We start from the raw sequence: 14230 nt of genomic DNA on the forward strand, positions 1-14230 counted from the left end.
TTCAAAAAACAAAACTTTGTTTCAGAACTGATTAAGGACTTAAAAGCAAGGAAATGAATAATTTCTTTTTTTAATGAATCACATTTTACCCACTTCTGTGCATGTATTGCTTATATTCCTACTGCATATGGCAAGCAACATTGTTCAGCTTTCTACTTGTGTCAACTGAACATTGAACAGGTTATTAGCCTATTTAGATTACAGAGTCTAGCAGTAATTATTTTATATTGAGATATTCTAGGGCTAATCTTTACAAGTGCATGCACCTGATTTAGGTGTAGTCAAACGCAGGGGTTGGGAATAGTGTATGCACATAGGTGTTGCATGCTATTTTAGGCTGACTGTCTAATTTGGACTTTTGCAAAAGTGTACGCAAGCATTTGAATCTTTGAGCCATTATCTTGTTACTTAAATGTCATGAAAAGTGGGATATTGTAGGTCCTGAAGTATTAGAACCTCTTTCATCCTAATGATGATCGGTGTATATTTTATTTAGAATGGTACATCTCCCATAGCATCATACAGTGGTATTACAGTACACTGTTTTATCCCCTTGCTGATGCCATAGTTAGGAACCTATGAGAATTATTATCTTAGTAGGACAGTGCTCTTCTTTACCGTTTTTAAATGTTTTTTCCTACTCCCTATGGAAAGGAAATAAATCAGTACTTTTCACTATATTGTTGTTTGTCCACACTTTTGCATAGTTTTATTTATTTTAATTTTGCTTATTTGAGATGGGGAATTCTGACATTTATTTCCATACAAATCAGTAAGCTCTGGAGTGTTAACAGTAGATGTGTCAAAGTAGAAGCTTTTTAATCTTTGCGCTGCTGTTCTTTATTTAGGGCAACACACAGAACAAGGACATTGAAAAATCACATTCCCAAAGGAGAAAGATCAGTCCTCTCATAATAGCTCATCCATCAGTTATAAACAAAGGTAGGAATTTTAGATACATTTGGGGCCAGGTCATGAAAGAAAGAAAAAGATATGCAAGGGCTTTTGTGCGTGCCCAGTGTTTGCATGCAAGCACCATTACTCTGCACATACCCAATTATATGCTTTCTTAGTATTTGCCTATTGAAATGTGTCATATACCCATTTTAAAATTTGGTCCTTTATTTTAATGAAGTTCTATTCTGAATAGTGATTATACAAAATGGCATCTTCTTGCTCAGCTTATCTAATTTTTGTTTCTATCTCCAACCTATTGATTTTACTGTCTAAAGTAAGTTTTTGCAACTTTCTATTCCTTTTAGCCCTTGAGAACCAATACAGCTGTGAGACAGAATGAGCTTATTCTCATCTGGCTCAGACCTTAAAAAAATCTGTTAACTAAGCACTGATTGTACAATGGTAATGCATCAGTGAGAAACTTGGAATCAGGTTTGACTTGAATTTGAATTTGCAGAGCTGGCAGTTAGAAAAAACCAACCCTTTGTACATAACCTGAACCAGCTTGATCTGGAAGTCATTGAGAGACAATAAACATGGAACCCTATAAGCTGCTTTTAGCGTCATTTTTCAAATAGAACTACACTTTGGAAGGCTAATGAAAAACTAAAAGCAATTTAATAATTATGCCGTGACTTTCCAGTTTGGTGACCTGCCACTTTATGTTTAGTAAACAGAGAGAAAAGGAGAAATATTGTGATCCAGAAACTAGGCTGCTCTGTTTTATTGCGGGAACGAATTAAGTCCTTGAAGCAGCAGATAGCTGTTCTGCAGAACGCAAAAAGGACAGCAGTATCTTCTGTCAAAGAATTTAAGGAAGCCAATGAAAAACTAACATCTCAACTACATCTGGCTGATCAAAGACTTCAAACCAGCAGACGGACAATACAGGTAACTCTCTGGTAAAATGTAACAGAAAGATCACATTGCCGAAGTCTGACAGCCAAATTCACCCTTTGTATAATTCCATTGAATTATGTCAGAATTTAATTTATGATCTTACCTTGTTGTGGTCAATATTTTGATAGCGCATGTTTGCTAAACACATTACAAATGAGCATATCTTTGTTTTGAGTCAGTTATCACCTACAGCTGGTTATTAAAATAGAGGCCTCGATTCTGTTGAGCCCTAAGTGGGAGGAAGCATCCCTGAGGAGGTAAAATACTCTAACCACACCCATTCCTGTACAAGCACCAGTGATTTGGGGGATAGCTGACTAGCTTCAGATGCTGGAGCAGAGTGGAGCAGCTTGTGCTGTTTCCGTCCTCTTTGGTCAGGATCCAGAATCAGCCCCACATCTTTTTTTAATCCTAGATTTCTCTGTTAAATCTAGGATTAAAAAAAGGCAGTTAGAGAGCAAGGGGGGGGCAGTTAGAGAGCAAGTTTTATGAAACTGGAAACTAGCAAACTGAAAGATAAGCTGCCATTTGGTTAATCTCCCCCACCCCCAAAATGCCAGCTTTCCATCTCCTTCTTTAGCCTTCTCTCCACTTCCTCCATACTCCTATTTCTTCCTGTTTTTCCTCACTCTCATTTTTTAATGTATATTTTGTGTTAATTTATATGAAAACTCCTCAGCTGGACCCCCTTGCTACTCATGCTGTAGTGACTGACCTGTCTTTTTATAGAGCTGATTCAACATTTCTGCAGTAATTGTCTCCTCTTGGTCACACAAAAATACCCTGCCTCCAAAATAACAGTGCTACAACAGATGGACTTGCTGGAAGGAGGCAGGCATTAAAAAAGAGAGATCAAATTTCATTTCTCTCCCTCCCTTCCCTAATCTTCTCTGAATTTTTCTATTTGCAGAGAAGGTGAAAACTATATGAAGACCAGTCCTGTTTTACTGTTTGGGGTAGGGGGCAGTACTAATTTCCAGAGGGGGGAAATCTCATTTCTGTTATGCCTTTTGCATAACTGTGCATGCATTATGAAACATATGTTTGAAATGTTCAAATACAGATGGTCCAAAGGCATATCTAATGATTAGTGGAGCTCTCCCTACCTCATAAGCAGTATAATAATGTAGAGGTTCGTGGACTGTATTATTTTCACAGGGAGTAACATGTAATGTAGATAGAACAGGTAATGTCGATCCAGATTTTGGATCGCCACAAGAAAGCAAACTGGGAAAAACAAATAAAAGGATGCCCATGTTGTATTGTCAGGAAACTAGAAAAAAAATGCACTATTGACATAAGCATAAATTATACCGGACCTACCAGGTCTGCTATAGTTAAGGTTAAGATCAGCTTTCTGTGTAAATGATGATTCTTCTAAGCACTCTGAAATCTGCATGCATAGCTGGATTGTCTTGAAATCTGCTATGCCTAGGTGGGGTATGTGATAGAATTAGTGACCCAAATTTAGGGTCATTTGAACAGGAGGTTCCTGAGATACAGCCCTCACCTAAAAAAAACAGCTTTTCTTAAAGTTCCCAGATTCTACCAGCTTTTTTGTACACACTTAGGGTATGTTTTTTGTACACACTTAGGGTATGTTAAGGTATAGTCAGGTTCAAACCTATCCTCCCTTCCATCCACATACAAATCCCACTAACCGAGGTCCAGGGTCCCAGGACCCTGCAGGGGTACAGTGTCTAATCCCAGGTCAAGCCTTAACCCCTGTTTCAAGCCCTATTGCTCTGCAGTGTAGATGCAGCACCTCTTGACTTGGGTCTTGGGAGCCATCTAAAAAGTATCCCACGGGCCAACTTCCTTTGACAAGAATCTTAAATCTACTCTATTGAAAACAGAAGCAACCGCTCTTGGTGCACTTCAGCAGCTCAGTGAGTCAGCATTAACCCTTCTTAGCACTGAGCTGTAAACACACAAGCACAGAGCCTTCTGTGGTTGCAGTGGAGACTGAACAGAAAAAGCCCTTTTCAAAGCATGCTGCTTCAGGGTCATGGGAACACAGCCTGATTTTGGTAAATCTCTGGTGCAAGGCTAGCAAAACTAGGAATGCCCACATATACTAGCAAATAGCAAAGAACCTAGCTTTGCAAATTTACCAGGCAATGCAGGAAGTTCAGTAAGTGGCTCAAGAGGGAGTACTGCAAAACCAGGGACCAGAACAGCAATTTGGGCAACTTGTCAAAATCATGCTTGTTTTCTGAGGAGTTTCACTGGATGCTGGTTTCATAAGCCAAGGCAAAAGGTGGTGTGCAGGGTCCCCCAGAATAATGGTGGAGACAGTAACTCCTTTTATGACAGTCATTTGGTGGGAATAGTGTCCCAGCCTGTCCATAAATGTAGACTCCTGATAGTTGAAAAACCCTGGCATCATGAGATTTTCCAGCGCAACCCATGTTGACATTCATAAATTGCCCTCTGTGGTTCACAAGGGCCTGCATAACAATGAACTTGTACCCTTTTTGGTTTCTGTGCTTGTTAGGGGAGATTTTGACAGCCCAGCAAAATGCCTAGGTCACCGCCAGTACTGGAATATTGATTATTATGCTTATAGCCAAAAGCAGCTGTAAGGCCTTTGTAGCAGCCTCAGCATAAGTAGGCAGGCCAGGAGAGGAGTGGGAGTGAGCACGACAATTGAGTATGATCCTGTTCCATCCTGCCTTGCTTCTTTCAAACTGCTGAAGTTTGCAGTTTTGGAAAGATAGGAAGTCTATCTGTATTTGACTTCTGGTGTATGTGGGCCGGGGCCCATGATACTGCAGACTCCACAAAAACACATCTAACAACTAACGACTTGAACAAAACAACTAACAACAAAAACAAATAATGACTTCAGACTTCTTGCTTAATGAACTTCTTGCGACATGGTTATTTGTGATTGACAAGCTATGTTACATTTTGAGCATAAAAAGGGAAAGAGATGTGAGTGATTTGGATTTGACCTTCTGGACATCTCTTGGAATCCTCAGTGACAGGTAGAGGGCTGGTCACCTGAACCTTGTCATTAGACCACTCAAGACCTTTTTAAATTGTGGGTAACTATAGATTTGGGGAGCTCTAACCATTTGCATATCTTTGTGTGCTGGAAATAGTAATTTTGGATAAAAGCACTTTTGGTTTGTGCCAATTTTTAGTCGGATGGATGGGCCATGTCCCGTTTGATTTATTTCCTGACACTGCCTCGCAAAGGGTAAAGTTACTAAGAGCTTTGGATTGAGAGAACCCCCAGTAACATACTCCTTGAGGAGGGCAAAGGAGTCCCATCAATGGCCCCAGCACAGTTTGGAAACTCCATTCTCTCAAAGCCAGCCTTTCAGAAATATCTTTTGTGCCCACCACCTTGGGGTAAACGGCACACCCAACTGCCTCAGAAACCTCTACCACCACTTAACATCCGATGAAGTGAGCTGTAGCTCACGAAAGCTCATGCTCAAATAAATTGGTTAGTCTCTAAGGTGCCACAAGTACTCCTTTTCTTTTTGCAAATACAGACTAACACGGCTGTTACTCTGAAACTTAACCCAGAGTTGACTTTCCAGTACCAAACTGATTTGCAATGGACCTATATCAGTCTGGGGTAGCCAGCTTCCAGACAGCTATAGCACCCACTTCTGGGCTGGTAGGGGTGTTCTCATGCATGTGTCTTTATGCTGCTCACAGAGCTCCAGAAATGCAGCTTTCTTCATGCTAAAGTTCTGGACTCGCTGCTGGTTATCCCAAGCCTGCATGACGATGATGATCCCACTAGTCTGTGCTTGTGGCCCTGCTCCAGAAGTGCTGGTCTATATAGGGGGCATCAGAGGCTGTCCTGAGTTTATTGAGAAGCATCACCCAGTTTGAGTCTGCCATGCCTGCATACTCCTCCTCCTTCTGCTCCATCGTAACCTGTGGCAGATGCCTTTGGTGTATTAGAAAAACGTCATCAAAATGGCCACAGTGCCTCGCAAAAGCTCTGTCCATTTCCTGACACAGGAGTGAAAGCACAAGCAAGAGAAGTTCTTCAAAAAGTGCCTCCTCTATGTTGCTGGCTCCAGTAGTTGCGAGTGCACTGACTGCAGCAGGCTGTATTGGCAAGCGGTTCAACCTTCCTGTAATGTGCAGGGTGGACAGTCAAGTTTTCCAACAGTGCACCATGGTGAAAGGGCTTGAGCAGCCACATTTTGGGTGGGTACTGGGGAGTCTAGGATGTGGTTGGTTTGACTCAGGTCTGCATACTGCAGTCTGGATGCCAGAGCCCTAGGTTCAAACCCAGGTTAGAAAAATTTTAACCTAGGGTTAACAATCTGTAAATAGCTTAAGTCCTGGGTTCTCTAACCCAGAGTCAGCTGACTCATGTCCCACTAACTCTGGGCTTACATTGCAGTGTAGACATACCATTAGCTTCTAATGGTTTAATGGGAGAGGAAGGGGAGGTGAATTGGAAATGGTGGCTGGGCAGTTCAATGTTGTGGAGGAGGGTGTACGGAAAAGACACACTAATCTCCTCTCGCCCGGTTAAAGTTACTGTAACACTATGTAATAAAACTTCTAGTTCTTGGGAGATAGACCATGTCTGAGATTTTTCTCACCAGCCCTCATATTCCAAACATTTCAAAGCACAAGTATTATCCCCATTCCACTATAATGAAGTTTACTGGGGGTGAGGGGTACTTAGGAATCACACGGCAACTGTGTAGTCTACTGGAAAAAACAGTGGACTGGGACTCCGCAAACCTGGACTCTATACATACCTCAGCCACTGGCCTGCTGGGTGACTTTAATCAAGTCACTTCACCTCATCTGTACAATGGGGATAATGATGTTTCTCTCCTTGAGGTCTTCTGTTGAAAAACCCTACATTTATTATCAGTACCTGGCCACAATAGTATCGCAGCTGCTTCCCTTCATGATAATTACAACTGCCTAAATGACCATGAACTCCTGCCAGCAACATTTCTCTTTTTATTGAGAAGACTAGGAAATGCAATGGCAAGAACTTTGTTAATTCAGAGTTAAGGTTGCCAGGTGGTATCTTGTGCCATTCCAGAACACCAAGTTCAGTAAAACTTAGACTTGTGAAAACCAAGAAATAAAGAGTCAGGGTATTTCAAATTCCAACTTCTGAAAACTGAAAAATAAAAAGTTAAGATATGTGCCCACACAACCTTAACTCTGGACTGTTTGAGTGATGCCCCAATATGCCCATAACGCATATTTGCATTCTGTCTTTGCCCTGAACAGGAGCTACCTACATCTGCCCTACACTCAAACACTTAACCTACTCCACAGAAAGAATACCCCATCTGTTAAATTTCACATCCCTTTCACAACCCCTTCACCTTTATGCCCATCTAAATGTTGACAGTACCTATGGCAAGAAGACCCCTGTGTCCCACTATTGACACTGTCTATACAATGCAGAACTGAAATGAGGCATCCTGGATCTTTCTGGATACACATGCACCTCTTTCCTTTGATCACACCTACTGAGGTCAGGGAGAGGAGCTCACCCCTTCTTTCTCCAAGGTACACAGCCACCTGATCACCTCATATCACAGTCGCAGCTCTTCTAGCTGCTCCAGCTAATTCCTCCACCATTCAGTATAGTTACACCTAACACAGGGAATGCAGCTGAAGTGCATGCAGATAATTCCTAGCACCTAATGCAAGCTCCAGGTGGTCAGAGTTAAGGTTTGCCTGGGCATATACCTTACCTCTTCATTTCCTGTTTTTTCACAGGTTTGAGTTTTGCTGAACTCTACATTCTGGAAGGGCACCCGTAACTCTAAAGTTCTTTTTGTCAGTTAATATGACCTTACTGGAAACAGTTTTTTCCACTGGTGCAGGGTGGAAAAAGCCTGGTCTCTCAACAAAAGCAATTTTCACCATGCTAATTTAGTTGGAAAACAGACAAATGACATGTTAGTCACAGGACCCCTTAACATTTGGTGCACTCTGAGCAAACACATAAATGGCATTGCAGGTATTCAAGGAAAAATTGCATTACACATGTACGTTATTTTTTCCTTCTCAGCAACCAGTTCAAATTCCTTTTCCCACAACTAATTACTCTTGAGGTGCCATACAAGTGCTACCAAGTGGGAAATCCACATTTTAAGCAGAGGCTTGGGCTACCTGCCAAGTGAAAATTAAGGAGGTAAAGAATCTCTACCTCTACTGTCACTGCAGGGTACATGTATGTTTGAGAGAGTATGTGGTTCAGACAGATCAAATGACTCGTAAAACATATTTTTTGTGCTATGTAGAAAAGTTATCTAGAAGCTAATCCTCAAGGTATTGCAAAGGTAACAGAAGTTGTTTTAAATGCTGTCATCCATTTACCTTGCCACTACTAACAATGGTGTTATGTTTTCAGTTCTTTACCCCAATATCTTTGTTATACTGGCTGCTGACATTTTCTCTTGAAGGTAGAAAGGGAAAAGAAGAACTAAAACACAAGGGAATAACCCATGAAAATGAAAAACTGAGAATGGTGGGTAGTTTTAAGGAAAATATTAATCATTTAAATAGCATCAAAATCGTTAATAGTCATATTTATAACTGTCTACATAATCATAATGGGCTGGAGTGACATATATAGCATATTTGTGGTACTGGATTAAACTAAATGTTGTATCCCCGCATTTGTAAACATTAGCATCATGTACATGGATGAGATAGCCCCATTGACTGAATTTAGCTAAAGAAAAAAATTCATTAATAGACATAGACAGATGTTTGTGCAGTCAGTACTTCATCAAAATCCCAAAGGAATCTAGTGGTATAAGATCAGCTCTAGAGTTAAGATTTAAATGTTCCAGATTTTCATTTGGAGACAGATTTTATAGTTCATCCAACCTGAGGACTGGCTGGTATCAGTTGATCTCCAGGACTTATAATCTATCTATCATTAGGAATACTAGATTTTAAATTCATTTATTCTTTTTAGATTTATAAACTCTGTGTAGCAATGCAGAGTTCATACTGTATTCTTTTTTCAGCAAAAACTGATCTCTGCATATTTTTTGCAAAATGACTATAGGGTGACTGCACATGTGAGACTCAAAGTTTGCATTCTTGAGGACTCCCATAAGTAGTGAATCAAGACCTTCTGTTCACAAGTACAGTAGTTAAGCTTTGCAATCAGTGTTTAGAAATCACAGCTGGAGTTATTGCTTAATGTAGAAGTGATGGGATCTGATCTTTCCTGAGTTCCTTAGAAAACTGTCATGGAAGAATTATTGGCAAAATTCAGGGAAATGCTTTTGAAGAAGCTTGTTTTCTTCTTGCACCCCCTGTGTCTAATGGCAGTACTGAAATTTCTATCACCAGATGTCTGCTCATATTAAAAGACTTTCTGTTACATATAGAGGAGGAATTACAATTAGAGTTATGCAAAATGTACCATTTTCACAGCAAAAACTCAGACAAAAAGTATGTGGGATACAAAGGAAAACAATCCGATCACAATTTAAGTCAGTAATGCTTACCTTATTAGTGCTGTGACCCAACTCACATCCCATCTTGCTCAAATGCACCCCAGAATCCTTTGCGCCTGTTCCCATAGTGCTTCAAAAGTGGCGCCACAGGAATAGTTGCAATACTTTATGAGTTGCCTTTGGCATCTGAATAGTAATAGTTGCAAAGTGGCTGAACAAATCTGTTTCAGTAGAAGACCAGGGACTGGGAGAATGGGAACAAGCTTGCAACCCACCAGGCAACTACTGGCTATGCCTTTGGGGAGCACAACACAAAGGTTGAAAAGCAGTTCTTCAAGCATATTCTTCCAGATGTGTAACTGTTTTGTTTTGTTTTTTGTTTTTAAAAAAAGCCTCTGCATGGTATTGCCATTATTCAACCTAAAGATTTCCTGTGGTAGCATTTTAGAAAAAAGCGTCAGGCTTGTCTTGAGCAATTCTACGTTCTCTAGCTTCCTTTGCCTAGCTCTTACTGTGCTTTTGTTTGATTCTTATTATGCTTCTCGAAGGTTTGTTGATTTGGTGAAACTTCTCAAGCATAGGAAGGAGGAAACATAAGAGAGCGTAGAGAAAGGATTCTCACTTTAAAAATAATCCTCTTCTGGTTTGTGGCTTCCTTTTACTTATATATTTGCTTATTTTTATTTATACACTCTACTATAGCAAAGAGGTTCAAAGGTGCACATGCAAAATCAGTAACACAACTCCCTTCTTTACTCTCCTTATTTTGCTTAAGTTACAATATGCACACTGTGTATAACATCACCAAGTTTTGGAGATTCCTTAAATATCCAGTTACAATGGTGTTAATTAAAGCCTGATGGCCAAATTTGGACACCATGTAAACAGCTGCCATTAATTACCGTGGAGCTGCATCACTTACCCTAGGTCTGAATTTGTCCCTAGTTTGGATATTGGATTTTCAGCTTACCACCTTTTTCCTTCCTTTCAGAGTTTACTTCAAACCCTTAATGTTATTTACATTAGAGTTTTTTAAGTTTGTGTTTTTCTTAAGGTCATATTTTAAAAAGCAAAGCTACTAATAGTTATCAAATGGATAGTAATTGTCCTGAATTAAGTAAAAATTTGTTTTAGGGCTTCCTCCAATTCAGCAAAGCTTTTAAACTCTGCTGAATTTGGGGCCTTTTATAAACATTGTCCTGATTAACAGTAGTAGTGTTCTTAAGGACCTAACCAGTTTGTCTAACTGAATCCTATTTTTACACTTCCTGGTATCAGATCTTTGACCCAGTACCTTAAAGTCTCATTCTGAACCATTATGAAATGTTGTTTCATAAGTCCATAAAATAAAACTCGATGTTTTCAATTATAGAAATTTTCTGCAAATGTGCAATGACTAATTTACTAAGTAAATTAATTGGTTTTATTTATTCCCCAGAATAACAAAAGATGTTCACATTATGGAACAATCAGTAATAAAATTACATTTTAAAAAAGCATGTATCTGAATTATAGAAATGCAATAAAAGCATTTTAAAACAGCAATTTTCTTTAAAAACAATTAGCCCACAAAAAGCGAATTTTGCAGATGAGAAACGCCCCTGATAGCAATGGTTCATACAGGAGTAGTAACAGTCACAGACCCGTAACTGTAGTGGCAAGAACGGTGCTGCTGTAATGAAGTGGATCCTGATGGATGAGAAGAGAGAGTACCAAAGACCATTGTCACAGTTGTGGAGCTAGCTACCCCTCTATCCCATTTCTCATCTGTCTGCATGCACCCACCTTGCACCTGGGGCCTCTTACCCTTTCGTGTCTCAGTGGAATCTCATGATTATTCCACTCTTAATACTGTACCTAGGTCCTAGTTTCTGTATATACCAACCACTTATCATGCTGCAGGTCCAATTGGGTTCCAGGCATTGCATTTCTTCCCTTTGGGGACCAGAGACCTATGATGTTGGCCAACAGCTTTCTTAAAACCAAGTTTATTTAGTATCTAGAACAAAACATTAGAGAAAAAGGATTATTACACCACAGACAGCCTATTTGCATATTTAGTCTCATCTAATTGTATGCTTCACTCTAAGCTAACTTACTTACTTTCTCCTGGTTAGGCCAGATACTCCTGTGTGTTTGTGGGACTCTCAGGCATGTTTTCCTTGACTCACCCTGTTCAAACTGACCTCCAGTTTGGATGCTCCCCAGGAGAGTGGGCTAGAGCCATAAGCAATTTGCTCTGGCATTTTCTCTTAATGACCCTAAAGTCTTAATGACCCTAGAGTAGGTGGTTAGAAAGGACCTCATTCCATAGGTGGGCAAGCTCAGCTACCCTGTCCTACCCCCAAGGAGTAATCTCTATTTTTGACACAGAAACATCATGCTAGTGACAGATCCAGAGCCGGTATTAATTATTAAACAGCCACATCCACGTTTGTCACAATCAAGTTCTCAGCCAATCAAAGAAGTTTGTCAAACAGTGCTAAGAAAAAATAATTTGGGAAGGGAAAGGCAGAAATGACTATTTTACATCTTTTATAAGTATGTGGATGGCCAGTATTGAGTTTCTATGAGTAGTGTTATTTTTTGATAATTTGGGGGAACTATAATTTGCTTTGTCACAACAATATTAATGAAGAAGAAATCAAAGTGATTTTTGAAAAATGATTTTCAAATCTAAATAATGAATTTTCTTTTTTACCTATACTACAAATTCTGCCCTATTGCAAAAGTAAACCAGGAGGGATAAAAATTTGATAAAGGAGGATATATTGTCTGACCTTTCCAGAGACTGCAAGAATAGTCTGTGACAGGAAGGATCTGACTAATAATTAAACTAAACTATGTGCAGGTGTGAGACCAGAGTCTTCACAAAAGCAAGGTCTAAATGCCATATTCTTCAACTCAGAGCAAACTGCTCTCATCATATTGTGTATTGTCTCTAGAGACTGTTTCCTAGACATGGAGGTGTCCTTAGGTAAACTCAAAGAGCACAAAAAATACACCCCCAACTTCTATATTCGAGAGAGAGATGCATCCTTTCTGGACTATTCTACATATATATACAGACAGTGACTGCGTCATTTGCAACAACAACAACAAAATTGTCTGTAGTATATTTTAAATAATTTAAACTGAATTGTAGACAAGTTATTCTCCAGAATATCAGTAATAATACTTAGCCCTTATTTAGCATTTTACAAAATGAACATATTAATACTCTCCACAGCCCTGTGGGGGGTAAGGATGTGAATTGTACCATCTTGCAAACTTTCTCTATTGTATCACAACTCTTGTGACATTTGGTGTTTTCTTAAAGCCCCAGCTTGTAGAGTTATATGAATATGTGAGCATTTCAGTTTTCATTTAAAAAAAAAAAAGTTCCTTGCAGAGAAAAGCTTGAAAATGTGACCTGAGTACATCCTAAAGGCTCAAAACCCAGAGGGAAATAGAAAAGAACCCCAAATGTATTATTTTTAAGCCAATCTCATTGGGGTTTGGGGGCCTGACTGTGATTTTTGAACGTGTGAGGTTGTCAGTACTGAGTGGGACAGACCCTCAGCCAGTGTAAATTGCCATCGCTCCACTGGCTTTGGTGGAAAATTTAGTTAAAGATCAGGCACGCCAGCTCCATTTTATAAAGATGGGAACAGAGACAGGGAAGCCATGTGATGTTGTGAGACAAGAATCCCAGTCTCCCACTTCTCAATCCAAAGCTCTAATCACCAGATCATGTTGCCTCCCCGTATTTCCTTCTAGGTAAATCGCTTAATTATTTCGTTCTAGCCTCTCTGTAATGCTTAAGGAGGAAATCTCTAATGTAATTTTCCCTTTTGTGAGCTACTAAAGCAGGCATTGCTCCTGATCTGCCTCAAAATACTGTCAGAGGAGTTGATTTTGAAAATAAAATAAAAAATTGACAGTCATTTTCATGTTTTCTGTTTATCTTCTTATAAAGTGGCTAGGTACTGCAAAAATCTTTGTAAGCCATTTCCTTAGTTTGCAGCTTTTGAAATATACAGCACTTTTAAATGTCAGCTTTTATAATAGAAATATACTGTAAAATCATGAAATGGTGTTTTCATTACAAAAATAAAATAAAACAAAATACCTTTTACATTTCTATTGAACACTAAAGAAAAATTACAGTGAGACATCTTGAATGATTGATGAATGAGTAGTTGAAGTACATTGTATGTTGGAAAGGCATCTTACTCATGAATTAAAGAGAACAGTTGGCAAGAGCTAGAACTATATGAGTATTGGATTATATTGGACTAGGTTAGGTATAAAATGCTATAACACTAATGTGTAGTTAAAAACTGGCTGCTGTGTGGAGATCATACAGTATATTTAAAAGTAATATAAAAATCTAGTTTTCTTCTCACACAAGGACTCAAACAGGCTTGTAATCTTTTGCGGGTCATTCTGAATTCATGTTGTAAACACGAAGACTAGAGGTTATTATTCTAAAAGTATAATCAAATAAAACATGCAGTATTACATTAAATATTGAAATATGTGATCTCAATTTTTACTCAATTTTTACTCAATTTTTACTCAATTTTTAAAGTTTCCCATAGCATGTAGATTATTTTCTGTTTTTGTTTTTTTTTTGTTTTTTTTAGGGCTGTTTGATTAATCACAGTTAACTTACGCGATTAACTAAAAAAATTAATCACAATTAATCACACTTTTAATCACACTGTTAAACAATAGAGTACCAATTGAAATTTATTAAATATTTTTGGAGTTTTTCTATATTGATTTCAATTACAATACAGAATACAAAGTGTACAGTGCTTGCTTTATATTATTATTTTGAATTACAAACATTTGCAATGTAAAAATGATAAACAAAAGAAATGGTATTATTCAGTTCACCTCATACAAGTACTGTCGTGCAATCTCTTTATCATGAAAGTGCAACTTAAAATGTA

The 14230-nt window shown here is 38.8% G+C and overlaps 1 protein-coding gene across 4 annotated transcripts in view; it reads left to right on the plus strand.

The window, feature by feature from the left end:
- Positions 1-14230, plus strand: part of CNTLN (centlein) — a 282930-nt gene that overhangs the window by 199985 nt on the left and 68715 nt on the right. For all 4 annotated transcript variants that reach the window (XM_048849837.2, XM_048849838.2, XM_075128810.1 and 1 more), the window contains 2 exons: positions 849-942; positions 1628-1848. In XM_048849837.2, the coding sequence (XP_048705794.2) occupies positions 849-942; positions 1628-1848 (315 nt within the window). The remainder of the gene's footprint in view (positions 1-848; positions 943-1627; positions 1849-14230) is intronic.

The sequence above is a fragment of the Caretta caretta genome, chromosome 5 (genome assembly GCF_965140235.1).
Source record: "Caretta caretta isolate rCarCar2 chromosome 5, rCarCar1.hap1, whole genome shotgun sequence".
NCBI lineage: Eukaryota > Metazoa > Chordata > Testudines > Cheloniidae > Caretta > Caretta caretta.